We start from the raw sequence: 23,273 nt of genomic DNA, 5'->3' as shown, positions 1-23,273 counted from the left end.
CTTTTTTTTTTCCTATTTGTTTACGTCGCACCGACACAGAGGTCTTACGGCGATGATGGGACAGGAAGAACAGCCTAGGGATGGGAAGGAAGCGGCCGTGGCCTTAATTAAGGTACAGCCCCTGCCTGGTGTGAAAATGGGAAACCTCGGAAAACCATTTTCAGGGCTGCTGACAGTGGGGTTCGAACCCACTATCTCTCGGCTGCGAGCTCACGGTTGCGTGCCTTAACCGCACGGCCAACTCGCTCGGTCCAGAAAAGACTTTTGCATACGCCTGGTAAATGCACATAATGAAGTAATATCTTTTCCTTGTAAACTTTGTACTGTGGGAAAAAGTGTCAGTGATTTCCTGACGACCAGCATTCTGTAAAGTAATTTTACTGATTACTTGTTGAAAAAGTAATAATGTTATTGATTTTTACGTCCCACTAACTATTCTTACGGTTTTCAGAGACGTCGAGGTGCCGGAATTTAGTCCCACTGGAGTCATTTGTAATTGTAATTAAGTGAAATGTTTCAGGTATCTCTAATTCAGCCCAATGACTTCTTTTTTATACTGGTTATTGATACAGTTACTTGTTTCTGTTGACAGAGAAGAAGAAAAAGAAGATAAAAAGGAATGATTCTGGGGATGAAAGTTCAAGTGTTGGTGGTGAAGAAGACAACGTTCCTAGTGAGGAAGAGGTGAAGTTGGACAGTTCTTCATCTGTTCCTGATGACTTGAGTAAATCATGTAAGATCGTTGTTGTATCAATCTCTTTGCATGCTGGGAAATGACATAGTGGTGTGTTAGTTCTGTTAGATGAAGTTGTTTGATTGTAAGAAAAGGATTTCAAAGTCATGGTTTTTTTTCTCTCTCTAGAATTTCCTTAAGAACAAATTGTCATGAATGGGACCAAAATTTCAATTTTTTAAACTCTGTATTTTGAAAAGCACACCTTCCTGATCAAAAATACAAAGAGACCAAAGGAAAAGCATTTAATTTTTAAGGACAGTCAAATGCTATAGTTTCTTCAGTTTTAATAATTAATGAAGATGAATTGTTCAGTTTAATATACAGCACATGTATAGAAGATGTTCATTGTGATATCAAGTTGTAGAACTAGAAAATGATCCTAATTGTGTCACAACTACATACACTGCACAATTCACGATATTGAAATCCATGCTATCCGTAAATAGAAATACTTTTCCAGAGGTAGTTAAGAAGGAAGACATATTTTTCAGTTTTGATTTAGTTAATAGTCTGTCGAAAACACCAATTATAACACATATAACCGCTGTTGTACACCATCTCAATACTTCACTAGAAAAATTGTCAAATCTTGTCAAAAATTGTTCAACTTTGCTGAAGGTTTGACAAGTTTTGAAAAGATTTGGCAAAGTTTGATAGCATTTTATTTTTACAAGGAGGAAAGGCAAGCAGCAGTTGTAGTGCTTGGACTAGCAGTGGGATGTATTCGTAAAGGGATAAATGCACAGTAAAGCATAATTGACATGGGAAGAAGATAATGCGGGGGTTATCTCCACTGTATTCCATAGAGCAGGGCCTCTCAGGGTGCATGCGCCGTGCAGTACACGGGCGCAAGGTGCAGGAGACGACTTCACTAGGTTGACCAGAGTGCAAACTCCCACTCCGCTTCCCCTACACCTGTGTGACCCGTTCGGCCTGTCTTCACCTACTCCACCTTCCCCGCTGATCCACCCCTCACTGTGAAATGTTTATGTGCGGTGAGCGGGGACACTGTTGTCTGGGACAACGTTACCGGTGTTGAAACACTCTTCTTTCAATTTGGTTTGAGCAGACAATTTATCTTCTCTAGCTCTTCTTTTCCTTTACCTTTGCAATGATACCAGTTATGCCTGGAACAAGGGACCGGCTGACAGCAATTTGAGAGCCTTCTGTAAATTACAATCAGAAATAGGCCTACTCGCATGCAATCTAGTTTTCGTACAATTCAAAGCAGGAAAAAATACCTTTCACATATGCATGTGGAACCAAATATAGAAATAATCTTAGCTGCTTCTCGATGCAGCGTAGGAAAATCTTCCTTCGACAAATTCTCGTAGAATTTGAGCTAAGTCTTTGTGTTGGAAAATCTTTTTGATTAACTTATCACATAATTATTGTCCCACGGATTAAGCATTTGGCTTTATCGTCACAACTGGCAAAAAAATACGAAAGTTCCCAGTTCGATTGAAATGGACTTTCGGAAGTCTTTGCTTTCTTTGAAACGGGTCGCCCCATTATTATGTTGTTGTCCTGCGCTTATCTATTTCACTGATAAACAAGCCGTCTATCACCAAACGCTTCGTCGCTCTCAGCAGACTACACCATCCGAGTCAAGCCGAGTTGAGCTGAGACGGAACGATGCACAGTGCACGGAGTTTCTGCGCCTTGATATGCACGCGTGAGATTTTGAGCGTTTGAGAGGCCCTTCCTTGAGTTATTTATCTTGCAAAGTCCTCATATGCTTCATTTCCCAATCTAATATTTCCTGCATCACCTGCCTTCGTTCGACTGCACTCCATTACTTTCGTTTCGGACCTATTTATTTTCATCTTGTACTCCTTACCCAAGACTTCGTCCATACCATTCAGCAGCTTCTCGAGATCTTCTGCAGTCTCAGATAAAATAACAATATCATCGGCAAATCTCAAGGTTTTGATTTCCTCTCCTTGCATTGTGTTCCCTTTCCAAATTCCTCTTTGATTTCCTTTACTGCCTGTTCTATGTAAACATTGAAGAGGAGGGGGGACAAACTGCAGCCTTGCCTCACTCCTTTCTGGATTGCTGATTCTTTTTCAAAGCCCTCGATTCTTATCACTGCAGACTGGTTCTTATACAGATTGTAGATAACTCTTCGTTCTCGGTATCTGATCCCAATCACCTTCAGAATCGTAAATAGCTTGGTCCAATCAACATTATCGAATGCCTTTTCTAGATCTACAAATGCCATGTATGTGGGCTTGTCCTTCTTGATTCGATCCTCTAAGATCAGGATTGCTTCACGTGTTCCTACATTTCTTCTGAAGCCAAATTGATCTTCTCCCAACTCAGCTTCAACTTGTTTTTCCATTCTTCTGTAAATAATACATGTTAAAATTTTGCAGGCATGAGATACTAAGCTAATGGTGTGATAGTTTTCACACCTGTCAGCACCAGCTTTCTTGGGAATAGGTATAACAACATTCTGCTGAAAATCGGATGGGACTTCTGTCTCATATCTCTTACACACTAAATGGAATAGCCTTGCCATGCTGGTTTTTCCTAAAGCAGTCAGTAATTCAGAGGGAATGTCATCAATTCCAGGTGCCTTGTTCCTCTTTAGGTCGCTCACAGCTCTGTCAAATTCTGACCTCAAAATTGGGTCTCCCATTTCATCAGCATCAACAGCCTCTTCTTGTTCCAGAACCAAATTCTCTACATCTTCACCTTGATACAACTGTTGGATATGTTCCTGCCATCTTTCTGCTTTATTTTCTTTCCCTAGAAGTGGCTTTCCATCTGAGTTCTTAATATTCATACAGCTAGATTTTCTTTCTCCAAAGGTTTCCTTGATTTTCCTGTATGCAGCATCTACCTTTCCTAGGAGCATACAACCTTCGACATCCTTGCACTTCGCCAGTCTTCCTTAGCTACCTTGCACTTTCTATCCACTTCATTCTTTAATTGCCTGTATTCTTTTCTGTCCTCTTCATTTCTAGCATTCTTGTATTTTCGTCGTTCATCAATCAGGTCTAGTATCTCCTGATTCTTAGTTGATCATTTCTTCCTTCCTAACATTTCTTCAGCAGCCCTGCTGACTTCATTTTTCATGACAATCCACTCTTCCTCTATTGTTTTTCTTTCAGCCTTTTCATTTAGTCCTTTTGCAACATGTTCCTTGAAACAATCCCTCACGCTCTTTTCTTTCAACTTGGTCTAGATCCCATCTTTTTGCATTCTTTCCTTTCTTCAATTTCTTCAGCTTCATATGGCATTTCACCACCAACAAGTTGTGGTCAGAGTCCACGTCTGCTCCTGGAAAAGTTTTGCATTCCAACACCTGGTTTCTGAATCTCTGCCTAATCATAATGAAGTCTATTTGATATCTTCCAGTGTCTCTAGGTCTCGTCCATGTATAAAGCCGTCGTTTGTGGCGTTTTAACTGAGTATTGGCAAGGACTAAATTATGATCAGTGCAGAATTCAACCAGCCGACTTCCTCTTTCGTTCCTTTGTCTCAATCCGAATTCTCCTACTGTACTACCTTCTCTTAGTTGGTCTACCACTGCATTCCAGTCTCCCATCACAATTAGATTCTCGTCACCTTTTACATATTGTATTAAATCTTATATCTCTTCATATGTTCTTTCGATTTCCTCATCATCCGCTGAGCTAGTAGGCATATAGACCTGCACTATTGTGGTGGGCATTTGTTTGGTGTCTATCTTGACGACAATAATTCTTTCACTATGTTGGTCATAGTAGCTTACCCGCCGCCCTATTTTCTTATTCATTTTTAAACCAACTCCTGCATTTCCTCTGTTTGATTTTGTCTTGATAACTCGGTAGTCGCCTGACCAAAAATCCTGTTCCTCCTGCCAACGTACTTCACTTACACCAACTACATCTAACTTTAGTCTATCCATCTCCCTTTTCAGATTCTCTAATCTACCACAACGATTCAAACTTCTAACATTCCACGCTCCGACTCACAGAATGTCAGTATTCCTCTTCCTGATGATCGCCCCCTCTCGTGTAGTCCCCACCCGGAGATCCGAATGGGGGATTAGTTTACCTTCAGAATATTTTACCCGGGAGGAAGCCATCATCAGTACACCATTCATACAGAGAGAGCTGCATGTCCTCGGGAGTTAGTTTCGGCTGTAGTTTCCCCGTTGTTTTCAGCCGTGTAGCAGTATCAACACAGCTAAGCCATGTTGAGTATTATTACAAGGCCATATCAGTCAATCATCTAGACTGCCGCCCTTGCAACTTCCGAATGGCTGCTACCCCCCTTTCAGTGAACCATTCCTTAGTCTGGTCTCTCAACAGATACCCATCCGATATGGTTGCACCTGCGGCTCAGCTAACTGCTTCATTGGGACACGCAAGCCTCCCCACCGCGGCAAGGTCACATGGTTCGTAGGGGAGGTCGTGTACGATACTGGTAATATTAAAATACTAAATTTGTGTTACTTAAGAAGGAGCAGTTTCAATTCCTGCCTGAAGCCCGGTGACTATACAGTGCCCTGAGGGAAATGCCGAAAACCTGTTTTACGACACACTCTAAAATGTAAAAAAATAAACATCTAACCCTGGGCATAATGTAGACGTTTTGCAAGTACAAACACTTGACGAAACTTGTTCCGTCTTCAAATAGAGCCGCTCTGTCTCCATCCAATTGTTGCGGGCACTCTCTGCTTTATGATTTCCGAGGATTCTTTAAACAATACTACCCGAATGCGATGCTAAGATGATCCCTTATGCAAGTTCACTGCCGATCGCTTTTCCAGTACAGTACTTCTTCAGATTACCACAATGATGGGATGTCAACACCAAGGTCCGTAAGTATGCCGTAGCCGTCCTTTCGTAAGATACAGTTTCTTGGAAAACGTTTGATCTGGACGGTTGATCCGGGAAATCGTTTCTTCAAAGAATGGATAATGCGGGATTTCTACAACGTGATCTAATTAGGAAGCTCGCGGGACCACGTAATTTGAACGAATGATACGGGAAAACGTAGTTTCCGGGAATGTATAATAGAGGTTCTACTGTATAGGCAAGGATGTGCCTCATACACAACATGCCTTGGTCATGAAGAAAAAGCCATTTTTGTTGTTTTGATTCCCAGCAATTGCAGCACGCTTAGTGCGCACCGTTAATACTTGAATTCCAAAGACTTGGCAATACTTTGATCGATTAGAACATGATCTAATCCAGTTTCAAGACTCTTGAAGACTTGTCCATCCAAGCGATTTGACAAGTAAACTTGTAAAGTATTGAGAATTCTTGTGAAGTCTTGAATTTTACAAAAAAATTATCGTGGATAACAGGATTAACACTATAACATGTAAAACATGTAAAAATAGACCCTACACTATTAGTATTTTATAATTTGTGACTTTTACAGGTATGTTATATGTCTCGTAATTAGTGTTTTTAACAGACTGGAGGGCTTTAAGATATTTTTCAGAGTACACAAAGTACATTAATGTTATACCAAGGATTGGTCTGATAAAATTGCAATGGCAAGCTCCTTCTTATTTTCATGTTCCTACCACACGGTCACAGGCCTACTATAAAAGTCAGTACCGTGATTTGGTCCTTGAAATGTTATTTCATTGTGCCTGTTTTGTATTTAATCCTTATAGGACCAGCTGACGATATATCATCAGTGACAGTCCTTGCAAGAAAGACCAACTGACAATATATCATCAGTGGTCACGCTGGCAAAAAAAACCAGCTGGCAATATTTCGTCAGTGGAATAAAAGGATATCTGTAGGCCAAACATTTTAACACAAGAATAATATGACACTATATTAAGTGTCTTGAAGATCTTTTGTTACTGTTAGATTAAAGTTTGATTGAGTATGAGAGTCAAGGCATGAAATAAACACCAATAAATACAGTGCAGCACATCTAATGCAGAGCGCCAGCCCGCGCTAACCTTATCGCCGAGGTGCGCGCGCGGTCTGCTGTTGTTTCAGCATAAACCACGTGTGGCGACAAGTAAGATATTGCACTCTTCTCATTTTCATCGTTTGTTTGTTTTCTTATTTTAGGTATCTCCTTTCCATAAATCTGATAAATAATCTAACAAGTCATCGTCAGAGTTCTTGTCGAGTTCTGCCTACAATTTGCGACTTGTCATACGTTTATGAGAACACTCATTATTTACAAAGATGGTGGCTGTATCACTCAAAACAGAAAACAACACTCAAAATAATTACAGTAGAACCTCGATAATTCGAAATCGGTTAATTCAAAATCCCGCCTAATTCGAAGAAGCTCTCGTTCCCGGAAACATGAGATACAGTTTTGCATGTTATTTCAATTGTTTAATTCGAAATATGGATAATTCGTAATTTGAAGTACAATGTCGGCCCCATTACCGAAATTCAGACTTTTAATTCGAAACTGCCTTTACATTTTAAAACAATAGTACGTTACAGAGTAATTTCAACTCGAAATTTATCCGCTGCGCGTCATAATAGAACGCGCGTTCCGAAACGTGGAGGGGTAGCTTTCCGCACTTACAATCACTTCGGTGGGTCAACAGTGGGCTTCAGGATTGCTAAGTTGAATGAAATGGGAATTCTTTTGTATTCAACCTTTTAAGGAACGCCGTAATATCACGCAACAGGCAGTGTGCGGGAAAACAGAATCCGCGAACACTGGCGATACCTACAGTTGACGAAAAAACGTGGCTCATATAATAAATTCGTACGCACCGAACAATACTTTCATTGCCGGTGAAACTGCATTGCTTTATTTTAATGCGAGCCCAAACGGTCTTACGGTTTTAAAGGAGAAATTGCCAGCCGGGAAATCGTACAAGGGTGAGGGATGGGGTTCATAGTAGTGCACATGGATGCGAGATACTTTATCGCCTCGCAATAGGAGAATTCGATAAGCTACAATGTTTTAAGGGCGTCGGGCATTTTCCATGCCAGTACAAAGCATCTAAAAATGCAAACAGTACAGAAATCCAAAAATAATGCATTTGCACAGGGGAACCGCCGGCATAATTTATCCTCGTCTTTGAATTGTGCGACTTTTTTTCTTTCGTTGGGTGAGGTTATGTTTGTCAGTGATTTATCCAAGTGCATTATTTGAACATTGTAAATGCACCTTGTTGGATACATTTCGGAAATAGTTTTTTCCATGGCATTTGAAAGGTTTAAACTGTGAATCGAGGTGACTGCATGTATTAATGGGTACATATACGAAATACTTTGTGATGCGGCAAGTGTTTACATATCTGAAGTGCGAGAGAAGTGCCATGGCGGGAAATCGTCCGGGGATAGTCATAGGAAAGTTCGATTTTAAGAGTATCGGTTACTTTCTGTGTAAATACAAGGCATCTAAAATGCATACTGTATAGTAATCCAATTAATAAAGCACTTGCACATGGGAGCCAGCATAAATTTCTCCTCGTCTTTGAATCGTGCGTTTTTTCTTTCTTTCGTTGCGTGAGGTTATGTTTGCCAGTGAGATATCCGAGTGCATTACTTGAATACTGTAAATGCACATTCTTGGATACATTTTGGAAATAGTTCTTTTTTCATGGCATTTGAAAGGTATAAACTGTGAATCAAGGTTAACTGCATGCTATAACGGGCCTTAAAATATTTTGTAACGCGGCAAGGGTTGGTACTTCTGAATTGCGAATTGGCGGTTAATTCGAAATCACGTAATTCGAAGTCCGATTTTTGAGTCCCAACGACTTCGAATTAACGAGGTTTTACTGTATCCACTTGGAAAGGAGATACCATAAATAAGGAAACAAACGATAAAACTGAGAAGAGTGCACTAGGTTACTTATCGCTTCACGTCATAAGATTCCGCGGTGGGGAGGCTTGCGTGTCCCAATGATGCAGATAGCCGAGCCGCAGGTGCAACCATATCGGATGGGTATCTGTTGAGAGACCAGACTAACGAATGGTTCATCGAAAGGGGGGTAGCAGCCTTTCGGTTGTTGCAAGGGCGGCAGTCTAGATGATTGACTGATACGGCCTTGTAATAATACTCAACATGGCTTAGCTGTGTTGATACTGCTACATGGCTGAAAGCAACGGGAAACTACAGCCGTAACCACCTCCCGAGGACATGCAGCTCTCTCTGTATGAAAGATGTACTGATGATGGCTTCCTCCCGGGTAAAATATTCCGGAGGTAAACTAGTCCCCCATTCGGATCTCCGGGTGGGGACTACACGAGAGGGGGCGATCATCAGGAAGATGGATACTGACATTCTGCGAGTCGGAGCGTGGAATGTTAGGAGTTTGAATCGTTGTGGTAGGTTAGAGAATCTGAAAAGGGAGATGGATAGGCTAAAGTTAGATGTAGTTGGTATAAGTGAAGTACGTTGGCAGGAAGAACAGGATTTTTGGTCAGGCGACTACCGAATTATCAACACGAAATCAAACAGGGGTAATGCAGGAGTTGGTTTAATAATGAATAAGAAAATAGGGCAGCGGATAAGCTACTACGACCAGCATAGTGAAAGAATTATTGTCGCCAAGATAGACACCAAACCAATGCCCACCACAATAGTGCAGGTCTATATGCCTACTAGTTCAGCGGATGATGAAGAAATTGAAAGAATATATGAGGAGATAGAAGATTTAATACAATATGTCAAAGGTGACGAGAATCTAATTGTGATGGGAGACTGGAACGCAGTGGTAGGCCAAGGAAGAGAAGGTAGCACAGTAGGAGAATTTGGATTGGGACAAAGGAACGAAAGAGGAAGTCGGCTGGTTGAATTCTGCACTGACCATAATTTAGTCCTCGCCAATACTTGGTTCAAACACCACAAACGACGGCTGTATACGTGGACGAGACCTGGAGACACTGGAAGGTATCAAATAGACTTCATTATGATTAGGCAGAGATTCAGAAACCAGGTGTTGGATTGCAAAACTTTCCCAGGAGCAGACGTGGACTCTGACCACAACTTGTTGGTCATGAAATGCCATCTGAAGTTGAAGAAATTGAAGAAAGGAAAGAATGCAAAAAGATGGGATCTAGACAAGTTGAAAGAAAAGAGTGTGATGGATCGTTTCAAGGAACATGTTGCACAAGGACTAAATGAAAAGGCCGAAAGAAACACAGTAGAGGAAGAGTGGAGAGTCATGAAAAATGAAGTCAGTAGGGCTGCTGAAGAAATGTTAGGAAGGAAGAAAAGATCAACTAAGAATCAGTGGATAACTCAGGAGATACTAGACCTGATTGATGAACGACGAAAATACAAGAATGCTAGAAATGAAGAGGGCAGAAAAGAATACAGGCGATTAAAGAATCAAGTGGATAGAAAGTGCAAGGTAGCTAAGGAAGAATGGCTGAAGGAGAAGTGCAAGGATGTCGAAGGCTGTATGGTCCTGGGAAAGGTAGATGCTGCATACAGGAAAATCAAGGAAACCTTTGGAGAAAGGAAATCTAGGTGCATGAATATTAAGAGCTCAGATGGAAAGCCACTTCTAGGGAAAGAAGACAAAGCAGAAAGATGGCAGGAGCATATCCAACAGTTGTATCAAGGTAACGATGTAGATAATTTCGTTCTGGAACATGAAGAGGCTGTTGATGCTGATGAAATGGGAGACCCAATTTTGAGGTCAGAGTTTGACAGAGCTGTGAGTGACCTAAATAGGAACAAGGCACCTGGAATTGATGATATTCCCTCTGAATTACTGACTGCCTTAGGAGAAACCAGCATGGTAAGGTTATTTCATTTAGTGTGCAAGATGTATGAGACAGGAGAAGTCCCATCCGATTTTCGGCAGAATGTTGTTATACCTATTCCCAAGAAAGCCGGTGCTGACAGGTGTGAAAACTACCGCACTATTAGTTTAGTATCTCATGCCTGCAAAATTTTAACACGTATTATTTACAGAAGAATGGAAAAACAAGTTGAAGCTGAGTTGGGGGAAGATCAATTTGGCTTCAGAAGAAATGTAGGAACACGTGAAGCAATCCTGACTTTACGTCTGATCTTAGAGGATCGAATCAAGAAGGACAAGCCCACGTACATGGCATTCGTAGATCTAGAAAAGGCATTCGATAATGTTGATTGGACCAGGCTATTTATGATTCTGAAGATGATAGGGATCAGATACCGAGAACGAAGAATTATCTACAACCTGTATAAAAATCAGTCTGCAGTGATAAGAATCGAGGGCTTTGAAAAAGAAGCAGCAATCCAGAAAGGAGTGAGGCAAGGCTGCAGTTTGTCCCCTCTCCTTTTCAATGTTTACATAGAACAGGCAGTAAAGGAAATCAAAGAGAAATTTGGAAAGGGAATCACAGTCCAAGGAGAGGAAATCAAAACCTTGAGATTTGCCGATGATATTGTTATTTTATCTGAGACTGCAGAAGATCTCGAGAAGTTGCTGAATGGTATGGATGAAGTCTTAGGTAAGGAGTACAAGATGAAAATAAATAAGTCCAAAACAAAAGTAATGGAGTGCAGTCGAACGAAGGCAGGTGATATAGGAAATATTAGATTAGGAAACGAAGTCTTAAAGGAAGTAGATGGATATTGTTACTTGGGTAGTAAAATAACCAACGATGGCAGAAGTAAGGAGGACATAAAATGCAGACTAGCACAAGCAAGGAAGAGCTTTCTTAAGAAAAGAAATTTGCTCACTTCAAACATTGATATCGGAATTAGAAAGATGTTTTTGAAGACTTTTGTGTGGAGCGTGGCATTGTATGGAAGTGAAACATGGACGATAACTAGCTCAGAAAGAAAGAGAATAGAAGCTTTTGAAATGTGGTGTTATAGAAGAATGCTGAAGGTGAGATGGATAGATCGAATCACGAATGAAGAGATACTGAATCGAATTGGTGAGAGGAGATCGATTTGGTTAAATTTGACGAGAAGAAGAGATAGAATGATAGGACACATCTTAAGACACCCAGGACTTGTTCAGTTGGTTTTTGAAGGAAGTGTAGGTGGCAAGAACGGTAGGGGTAGACCAAGGTATGAATATGACAAACAGATTAGAGCAGATGTAGGATGCAATAGTTACGTAGAAATGAAAAGGTTAGCACAGGATAGGGTGGCATGGAGAGCTGCATCAAACCAGTCTATGGACTGATGACTCAAACAAACAACAACATTATTATTATTATTATTATTATTAATCTTTAACCCTTATAGGACCAGTTGAAGAACTGTGTGTACCAAATGCTTAGAAAGATGCCATGGTGTGTGCATTGCAAAACATATTTGTAAATAAGCTTTTGTTGGTGTGGAAAACAACTGGAAACATTTAAAAACATTACTGGGTCAGTTTCAGTGTGTTATATTGTAGGCGTGTATTGGTGTTATTCAGAGGGTCTGGCTTTGTATCTATAAAGTGTAGGCAAACAATGTGTGCTTACTGCTGTGCTGGTTTATTTAGACTTCAGATCAAGTTGACAATAACAATATTTTGTTAATTAACTACAATCCGAACTCCAGAAAAAATTTATGATAGTATGGAAAATGAATATGGGACATAAATAATACATTTGCCATAGATAAATTTTGCTTAATTTAGAAGCTACAGATATTTCATTTCAACATTTTAAAAACATTTTTAGTGTATATATAAAATATTGCTTATTTTAAAATATTAACTTTTTTCAAACTGCCCCTGCTTACATCTCATAAGAAAAAGGGTTGTTTTTTCAAGATTTTGGAAAAAGAATTGTGAAGAAACCTTTATTGCAGACTAAGTTATAGGTTTCTGAAAAGAGATGTGAAAAATATGCCTCGAACACCTTGGTCTTTTTCGCCATACCACATGCTAAACAGCTGGTTTTCTTAGGTGCGCCATCCTTGAATATACCCAGTTCTAAAAGGGTTAATTTTTTTTTGTAAGCCTTGACTTCAGATGCTGAGGGCCAATTGCAGAAATGTTATTTAGATGATGTTGACGATTAAACAATGCCTGCATATGGGTGCTGTATTGCTATCACTAGGGACTGGAAACCCCTTTAAATTGTGTGAATTTTAATACTCTCATAATGGAGCTTCAATATGCTGATTACCTGAGGAGCTTCAAACATCCATCAACTGTTTTAAGGAAACTTATAAAAGATTTGGTCTGACCATTGACACTGATGAGACTGAATTTCTTGCACAGCCAGCACCCTGAACTAAATGTGACCATAGCAGGAACACCTCTTGAGCAGGTAGACCATTATGCCTACCTTGGTAGTATTCTAAGTAGGCCTACATGCTGCAACTCAAAAAAGGGTGTGGAAAATAGAATACGCTCTGCCCATGTAGCTTATGTCCGTCTCTCCCACCGAGTTTACTTGAATAAGGATCAACAACAATAAAGGTGTTTTAATTTAATCCACCTATTCATTACTTTTATTTTCACTTATAGTGGTTACATAAATAGACTCACAGTTAAATGGGACATGTTTTGCCCTCAATTAAGGGCATCTTCAGCCTAGAAACAATCATCAAGAATACAACTAATATTAAAAGTGGAAGCTAAAAGTTTAGACAGTTATTAAAATTCGGGACATAAAAATGTGAAAAATGATACTATATATAAAGATGCTAATGGAAACACTGTCAACGATTAAACTATAATCTTGTCGGAGACTAAAACTTCTTCCATTAAAATTCCCATTAAAACAGTTCATTTAAAATGTTAGTGGGAAACCAAAGTGGTAATAATATAAAGCCAACGACATGAGGGCGTGGACACAAGCATAAACATGATTGTCATAAACAATATGTCCAAGGCCGCTGATGAAATTCGTCAGCATGAAGTGAGACAGAAGCATCAGTTGAAAAATTGTAAGTGGCCCTTAGCACCGGTAGGTAATACTATGGGCTGAAACCTTGCCAGGAAATGTCAGTAGATACTGAAATAATGTTTTCTGTAAGAGAAGGAAAAGATGAAATAAGAAGTTGAACGTAAGGAGAGAATTCGGATTACATAAATTGAAACAGATGAGGACTTACATGTTAGTTGAAAGTTGTTATTTGTTATCTACTGTTGTATTGTTTGCTGCCCTTCTGTTGGCTCTGAGTCTGGTGTTGTAACTGTGCTTCAGAGGCGGCAGTGAACTCGGAGGGGAAGGAATAGGGGAGTGTGGAAGGCAGGAGAGGATGGGTGGAGTCAATTGTGACGAGGCTGACAAAGGGGCGGAGTCAACCGTATTGCTGTAAGTAGGCTTAATATCTTTAGGTATGGGAGGAATATTAGAGTATGAAGAATTAAATATATTAGGTATCCTAAATTTATTCAAACTAACTGACTAATAATTTCGGCATTAATTCATGTAACATACTTTTACTCTCCGTGATTTCATTAAGATTCTGTTGCTTATTGTACGTCTGAACTTGAAAATAGGTGCAATGAGTATGGTATGAAAATTAGCCTCTCGAAGACTAAATTTATGTCAGTAGGTAAGAAATTCAATAGAATTGAATGTCAGATTGGTGATACAAAGCTAGAACAGGTCGATAATTTCAAGTATGTAGGTTGTGTGTTCTCTCAGGATGGTAATATAGTAAGTGAGATTGAATCAAGGTATAGTAAAGCTAATGCAGTGAGCTCGCAGTTGCGATCAACAGTGTTCTGTAAGAAGAACGTCGAAACTATCTTTACATCGGTCTGTTTTCAGACCAACTTTGCTTTACGGGAGCGAAAGCTGGGTGGACTCAGGATATCTTATTCATAAGTTAGAAGTAACAGACATGAAAGAATGATTACTGGTACAAACAGGTGGGAACAATGGCAGGAGGGTGCTCGGAATGAGGAGATAAAGGCTAATTTAGGAATGAATCCGATGGATGAAGCTGTACACATAAACCGGCTACGGTGGTGGGGTCATGTGATGAGAATGGAGGAGGATAGGTTACCTAGGAGAATAATGGACTCTGCTATGGAGGGTAAGAGAAGTAGAGGGAGACCAAGACGACGATGGTTAGACTCGGTTTCTAACGATTTAAAGATAAGAGGTATAGAACTGAATGAGGCCACAGCACTAGTTGCAAATCGAGGATTGTAGCGACGTTTAGTAAATTCTCAGAGGCTTGCAGACTGAACGCTGAAAGGCATAACAGTCTATAATGATTATGTATGTAATGTAAGAATATGGACTGGTTAGTATTAGTAGTTCTAAAAGCTATATTAAAATTATGTTTCTTGAATACGTTAGTAATCTGGTGTATAGCTGGATTATTAAAACTGAATGTAGCAACCTTTATTGTTGTTGAACTGTAAATTTAACATGTTCCGTGTATCTTGTCAAAACTTCTCCCAGTCTGTCCAACATATGAACAATTACACTGAGTACATTTGAGTCTGTATACTCCTGATCGCAAATAACGATTTTTATCATAATTAACTTTTCTATGATTAAAGAATATGGACTGGTTAGTATTAGTAGTTCTAGAAGCTATATTAAAATTATGTTTCTTGAATATGTTAGTAATCTGGTGTATAGCTGGATTATTAAAAGTGAATGTAGCATACTCGTTTACAGGCTGCTCTCACTTCATCATTCCACCAAGATGTTCGCCTTTTCCCATCTTTACACACAGCTGTTCCTAGGCATTCCCTTGCTGTTTCTACTACAGCATCCCTGTATGCCACCCATTCACTTTCCATATCCTGAACCTGCTTACTGTCTACTGTTCGAAACTTCTCACTAATCATATCCATGTACTTCTGTCTAATTTCCTCGTCCTGGAGATTTTCTACCCTTATTCGTTTGCAGACGGATTTCACTTTCTGTACCCTAGGCTTCGAGATACTTAGTTCACTAGAGATCAGATAGTGGTCTGTATCATCGAAAAATCCGTGAAAAACGCGTACATTCCTAACAGATTTTCTGAATTCAAAGTCTGTTAAGGTTTAGTCTATTATGGATCTGGTACCCCTAGCCTCCCATGTGTAGCGGTGAATAGCCTTAGGCTTGAAGAATGTATTCGTAACAGCTAAACCCATACTAACACAGAAGTCCAGCAAACGCTTCCCATTCCCATTAGCTTCCATATCTTCCCCACATTTACCAATCACCCTTTCGTATCCTTCAGTTCTATTCCCAACTCTCGCATTGAAATCGCCCATTAGCACTATTCTATCCTTGCTGTTGACCCTGACCACAATGTCACTCAATGCTTCATAAAACTTGTCAACTTCATCCTCATCTGCACCCTCACATGGTGAATACACGGACACAATTCTAGTCCTAATTCCTCCAACTGACAAGTCTACCCACATCATTCGCTCATTTACGTGCCTAACAGAAACTATGTTGCATGCAATGGTATTCCTGATAAAGAGCCCTACCCCAGACTCTGCCCTTCCCTTTTTAACACTCGTCAAGTACACTTTATAATCTTCTATCTCTTCCTCATTATCTCCCCTTACCCGAATATCACTTACTCCTAGCACTTGCAGATGCATCCTCTTTGCTGCTACCTTCTTTCTTCCATAAGCCCCATTAATATTGATAGCTCCCCATCGAATTCCATTTCGTTCGCCAAGTTGTTTCCAAGGAGTCCCTCGCCTGTCAAATGGGAGTGGGACTCCATTACTCCCATAGGTCCGAGGCTTGCTTAAAATGTTCTGAGCTCGGTAGATTCATGAAGCAGGATGCTACCCTACTTGCACATAGTCCAAGTGAGGATCTCTCCTCTAACGGGTTATGGACCACCGGTGGATTATATAGTTCTAGCCGCCTGAGCACAAGGAGGGCCACGACTCAGAATATGTCCGAGATGCCCACTCCCATTCCGTAGCAACTGGTATCCCGACTCTCGGGACCACTTACTAGGCCACTCAGCCGTTGCCCATGGTTCACGAACTAGGACGTGACTACTGTAACCCACAAACATGAACCATATGTCCATATTTTTTAATCATAAAGTTAATTATGATAAAAATAGTTATTTGGGATCAGGAGTATACAGACTCAAATGTACTTAGTGTAATTTTTCATATGTTGGACAGACTGGGAGAAGTTTTATGACAAGATACATGGAACATGTTAACGCGGAAAAACATAGGAAATACTCAGCGATGAGTTTGCATATGAGGGAGGCTGGTGACAGATTTGAATCCATAGAGAAAGACCTAGCGATAATTAGAAACATAGAAAAAGGGAGAATGTTGAAAAACGAATTAGAAAGTTTATATATCTGTTTAGATCAGACGTACAATAAGCAACAGAATCTTAATGAAACCACGGAGAGTAAAAGTATGTTACATGAATTAATGCCGAAATTATTAAAGTCAGTTAGTTCGAATAAATTTAGGATACCTAATATATTTAATTCTTCATACTCTAATACTCCTCCCATACCTACAGATAGAGATCGGGCCAGCTAGGAAGACATCCGGTGAGGGGAAGTGCATGAGTAGGAAAGCAGAGCCGTGGGAGCGAGAACGCTGACTTCCCCTTCTGGCTCAGTGTTGTGGCGACGTTCAGTTGACCCGAAATATTTGTTATAACTGACATGTAACACTTCGCAGATTTTTAATTAGTGGAATTCTCTTCCAGCTGTAAATTACAGACATACTTAGCCGAAATGAATTTATTTACAAGTGTTACAGATGATAGATAGATTTAAGGAGATAGAACATAATTTAACCTCTTATTATACAGTAAAACCTCGTTAATTCGAAGTCGTTGGGACTCAAAAATCGGACTTCGAATTACGTGATTTCGAATTAACCGCCAATTCGCAATTCAGAAGTACCAACCCTTGCCGCGTTACGAAATATTCTAAGGCCCGTTACTGCATGCAGTTAACCTTGATTCACAGTTTATACCTTTCAAATGCCATGAAAAAAGAACTATTTCCAAAATGTATCCAAAAAGGTGCATTTACAGTATTCAGATAATGCACTTGCATACCTCACCGGCAAATATAACCTCACGCAAGGAAAGAAAAAAAAAAAAAAAAAAGCACGATTCAAAGACGAGGAGAAATCTATGCTGGCTCCCATGTGCAAGTGCTTTATTCATTGGAGTACTATACTGTATGCATTTTAGATGCCTTGTATTTACACAGAAAGTACCCGATGCCCTTAAAATGAAACTTTCCTATGACTCTATCCTTGTACGATTTCCCGCCATGGCACTTTTCTCGTACTTCAGAAGTGTAAACACTTGCCGCGTCACAAAGTATTCTGAGACCCATTAATACATGCAATCACCTCGATTCACAGTTTAAACCTTTCCAATGCCATAGAAAATCTATTTCCGAAATGTATCCAACAAGGTGCATTTACAATGTTCAAATAATGCACTTGGATAAATCACTGACGAACATAACCTCACGCAACGAAAGAAAAAACAAAATCAAACAATTCAAAGACGAGGATAAATTATGCTGGTTCCCCTGTGCAAATGCCTTATTTTTTGGATATCTGTACTGTTTGCATTTTTAGATGCTTTGTACTGGGATGGAAAGTGCCCGACGCCCTTAAAACGTAGCTTATCGAACTTTTCTATGACGAGGGGATAAAGTTTCTCGCTTCCATGTGCATTGCAATTGCAACGCACTACAATGACCCTCATCCCCGACCCTTGTACGATTCGCCGGCTGGCACTTTCTCCTTTAAAACCATAAGACCGTTTGGGCTCGCATTAAAATAAAGCAATGCAGTTTCATCGGCAATGCCAGTATTGAAATTGAAATAATAACATTAAGTTATTTATTAGACCACCTAATCAATACAAAATCGTCTTGGATGATTTACATAAATTTGTTAGCTAATAGTGGTAACTTAATGTTATTATTTCAATCAAATATCATCAATACGGACCAAAATGATATTTATTACATGTAATGCCAGTATTGTTCGGTGCCTACGAATTTATTATATGAGCCACGCTTTTTCGTCAACTGTCGGCATCGCTAGTGTTCGCGCATTCTGTTTTCCCGCACACTGCCTGTTGCGTGATATTACGGCGTTCCTGAAAAGGTTGAATACAAAAGAATTCCGATTTCATTCAACTTGGCAATCATGAAGCGCGCTGTAGACCCACCGAAGTGAGTGTAAGTGCGGAAAGCTACCCCTCCACGTTCCGGAACACGCGTTCTATTATGACGCGGATAAATTTCGAGTTGAAATTACTCTGTAACATACTATTGTTTTAAAATGTAAAGGCAGTTTTGAATTAAAAGTCTGACTTTCGGTAATGGGGCCGACATTGTACTTCGAATTACGAATTATCCATATTTCGAATTAAACAATTTAAATAACATGCAAAACTGTATCTCATGTTTTCGGGAACGAGAGCTTCTTCGAATTACGTGGGACTTTGAATTAACCGATTTCGAATTATCGAGGTTCTACTGTTATAGGTGTGAAAATCGTTTTCGTGTATCAATATGGGTACTCATTATTTTAAATTAGAATTTAATGTAAAATTAACTTTACGATGATGTAGATGCACAGTGTAGAATATGGTTTGCTATAACAGCAGGCTTCATAACCTGAGCCACATCTTGCAAAACAAGTTGATAATAATAATAATAATAATAATAATAATAATGATAATAATATACGTCAAGTATGAAATACGCTATAAGAAAATTGAAAAACTCTCAGATACTGTGCGAAAAATGAGGATAATTTTTACAATCATCTTCTTTCCAGAATGAACTCTAATAGATTACCCGAACAAATCTTTGACTTCTTCCGTAACCGCAAAACAAAGCCGAACTGGTTCAAAGAAACTGAAAAAGACTTGGTAGAATTAAAAATTACAGAAAATTCACTATTCGGTCGAACAGCTAAAGTAATAACTAAAGAAGAAAATATAAGGTTCCAAAACAAATCTACATTAAAAGCGAATTTCTGTCTAGCGAGTTTCTCTATGTTGTCAGTAGTGAAGGTGACGTTGTGAGAAGCTACCCAGTTCATCACTTCTGCCCACATTATTTCAATACTGTTTAATTCAGTGTGATATGGGGGCAGTCGAAGGACCGTGAGTTCATCTAGGACGTAGGTTTTGTGTGCCGGCTTGTGCAATTTGATAAGCTCATAAAGCTCGTGTTTGTACATCGCATCACGGTGTGGTATGTTCCTATTCACTAGCCAGGAGGTCATCGTCACTTTCCGTGAACTGGAGGTTGGAGCATGATCTACTTCCTTGTTGTGATATGACGCGTTGTCAATCACGAGAACACTGCAAGGTGGAAGATTATGAATAAGCATATATTTCACCCACTTAAAAAAATTGTCACTATTCATGTCATCGTGGTAGTCGCCACTGACATGTAACACTGCCAGACTTCCAGATTAGCAGACATTTCTCGATGAAGCTCATTTCCCCGCCAGCATGTACAACTATAAGTCTTTTCTTGATATGCGGGATATTGAATAATCAGACCAGCCTTTGCTGGATACATGGGACGTATGTATGTAGCTTTCATCCGTATACACTATAGGCCTATCCTCCGCCCGATACTGGGCATTTTTTTTTTCAAATAAACAAATCTTTTGTATTTTATGTCATGCTTTTCCATTAGGATGCGCTTATTAGTGTTAGTTTTTTCCAAAGATATCCTGATCGAAGGATTCGCTTGACACTAGTATTGGATCTGTTGAACTTTCTTTCTCTAACTTTGCACAAATTTTTGAAACTGTAGGTAAACATTTTTCAACTAAATAAAAATGGTTAACAATACGACGTACGGCACCTTCGTCAAAGTCGTCCAGTCCAGTAACATTCTATGTGCGCATTCATTTTTTGTTTAGCGTTTCAAACAGACTGTCCATAGGTTTTCCTAATTCTGTCGCTTTTCTTTCTTTCGCTCTTAATCCGTGCCACAGAACTTTCTGACACTCCAACAGCTGCTGCTACTCTTCCCTGCACTTTCTTACAATCTATCACGAACTTTTCTTCCTCTGCCTCCCATTCCATCAAGTCTATAACGTTCGAGATTGCTGCACGAGTCTGACTCTTTAGCACCTTACGATGCAGGCTACTTTTAACGCCTTCCATACTGTCACAGATACGCCTAACGGACACCACCACTAATCACAGTTACTACACAATGAGAAATTACAAAGCAGCGCGCGTCAGCTGAGTGTAAACTTAAGTACTGAACTGTCCTTGTAGCAGGAGCTCTGTTAGGAGGGGATGCGCTACGCTGGATTGTCCAAAGAGCGCATGCGCGACCAGACGTCTTCCTACATGGCCCGATCTCTATTAAGCCTACTTCCAGCAATACGGTTGACTCCGCCCCTTTGTCAGCCTCGTCAGAATTAACTCCACCCATCCTCTCCTCCCTTCCACATCCCGCTATTCCTTCCCCTCCGAGTTCACTGCTGCCTTTGCAGCACAGTTACAACACCAGACTCAGAGCCAGCAGAAGGGCAGCAACCAATACAACAGTAGATAAAAAATACAGTAAAACCTCCCTATAACGGACACCTTTGGGACCGAAAAAAATGTCCGTTATGAAGGGGTGTCCTCCCGCGAGAGGTTATGAAACCGGTACCATTAAACATAAGATGGAACACAATAACCCATGTATTGTATGTGTTAACAATTCTCGCAAATGTACCTTTAATTGTATACTGTATACAGTATTGTACAATATACTGCACTGTACTCACATGAGAAAGTTGTAGATGGGCTGCTGCAGCTGCGATGCACTGTATTAGACATAAACACTTCTATGGAAACCTCTATTGAGCACACTGTACACTATTACCGTTCACCATGTTAAAAAGAACGTATGAGTGTTTGGAACTTCAAATCAGTATGTAGATGTAGCAATATCTAGCACAGTACAGTAAAACATTAGCACTTGAAAAAATCCTTAATGTTCGTTTGTTTTGTCCATTTCGGTTTGGCAATGATGTTTTCACTATGTGCAATTAAATCCTGGGTCAAATTTATTTATTTATTTATTTATTTATTTATTTATTTATTTATTTATTTATTTATTTATTTCGCACATAACCACATAATTAATCTACAGATAATACATATATAAAAGAGATGTACTATTCTATCATAAAATCAAAGATAAGCTAAAAATTACAGATTTGGACAACATACAATGAAGAAAGAAAGCAGAGTTCAACAAATAAAATGGAATAAAATTCGGATCGTATAGATAATGAGAAAGAGACAAAGTCATAATGAAAAAGTAAGATACAAACTGAAAAAATAAGCAATACAAAAGAGAACACAATACGGTAAGTAATAAAGTAAATGGAAATATAAGTATGGCCATAAAAGTGATCTATGTACATGAGTAAGAAGCTAAATATTATGTACCGGGCGAGTTGGCCGTGCGCGTAGAGGCGTGCGGCTGTGAGCTTGCATCCGGGAGATAGTAGGTTCGAATCCCACTATCGGCAGCCCTGAAGATGGTTTTCCGTTGTTTCCCATTTTCACACCAGGCAAATGCTGGGGCTGTACCTTAATTAAGGCCACGGCCGATTCCTTCCAACTCCTAGGCCTTTCCTATCCCATCGTCGCCATAAGACCTGTCTGTGTCGGTGCGACGTAAAGCCCCTAGCAGAAAAAAAAAAATATATGTACACCACACTATAATAATAATAATAATCACACAACCTATCATACGTCATCATATACACGAAACAATCTGCGGTATTCAACAGGTAATCTCTACATGCAGTCTTAAATTTTGATATTGAGTCTGAGTTCCTGACAGCAGCTGGGAGTGAATTCCAAAGTCGTGACCCAGCCACAATGAAGGATCTGTTCTATATTGAGGAGTGGTTGACGGGAATAGCGAGGGAAGTGCCAGATCTAGTGTTACAATTATGGAATGAGGATAATAAATGGAATTTTGAAGAGATGTATTTGGGTAGATTTTGTTTTGTTTATAATAAAATTCTTTCAGTCGCTTAACAATCCCGAGAGCCTCACTGTATGAGTTATTGGCAGCACGTTCATTTCCGTATTTTCTTCAAAGTCGTCATTAGCATCACCTTCACTCACACTTTCGTCAGAATCTTCATTTTTGTCCCTCTTTCCTTGGATTGACTGAAGAATCGTTTTCGTGTCTCCACTCTCACACTCTGTTGGAATATCGGAATCAATTTCGATATAGGTGTTCATTTGTACACTGTAACCTGCTGCATTAATCAACTCTTGTGTTGTTTCCATGCTGTCAGGAAGGGTATCCGATTCTATTTCGGGATGTCCACCACTAGCGGGAAACCCAGCTTTCAGAAAGCAGTTACGAATTGTTGAGGCTGTGACGTTTTTCCATGCATTGGTTATCCATGAAATTGCTTGGAGAACATTCAGCCCCTTTGTCAGTGTTTGAAGGGTTACTTCATTCCCGTTAAGTTCTGATACTATGTGCTTCATCACTAACTGTCTGTACATAACCTTGAAGTTCTGGATCACTCCTTGGTCAAGCGGCTGAGAAACTGATGTTACATTTGGTGGGAGAAAGACGATCTTCACATTTTGCAACTTAATTGTATCCGGATGTGATGCTGCATTATCGAGGAATAATAACACTTTTCGCTCCTGGCGTATCATTTTTCTGTCCAATTGTCCTAGCCACTCTGTCACTATTTCTCTGGTCATCCATG

General features: G+C 39.7%; 1 protein-coding gene across 2 annotated transcripts in view; it reads left to right on the top strand.

Annotated features, from left to right (window-relative positions):
• The window catches only part of pit (pitchoune), a 330,099-nt gene that overhangs the window by 15,519 nt on the left and 291,307 nt on the right, over positions 1-23,273 (top strand). For both annotated transcript variants that reach the window (XM_068225206.1, XM_068225207.1), the window contains exon 3: positions 593-733. In XM_068225206.1, the coding sequence (XP_068081307.1) occupies positions 593-733 (141 nt within the window). The remainder of the gene's footprint in view (positions 1-592; positions 734-23,273) is intronic.

The sequence above is a fragment of the Anabrus simplex genome, chromosome 1, assembly GCF_040414725.1.
Source record: "Anabrus simplex isolate iqAnaSimp1 chromosome 1, ASM4041472v1, whole genome shotgun sequence".
Classification (NCBI taxonomy): Eukaryota; Metazoa; Arthropoda; class Insecta; order Orthoptera; family Tettigoniidae; genus Anabrus; species Anabrus simplex.
This window is presented reverse-complemented; position numbering and strand designations above follow the sequence as displayed.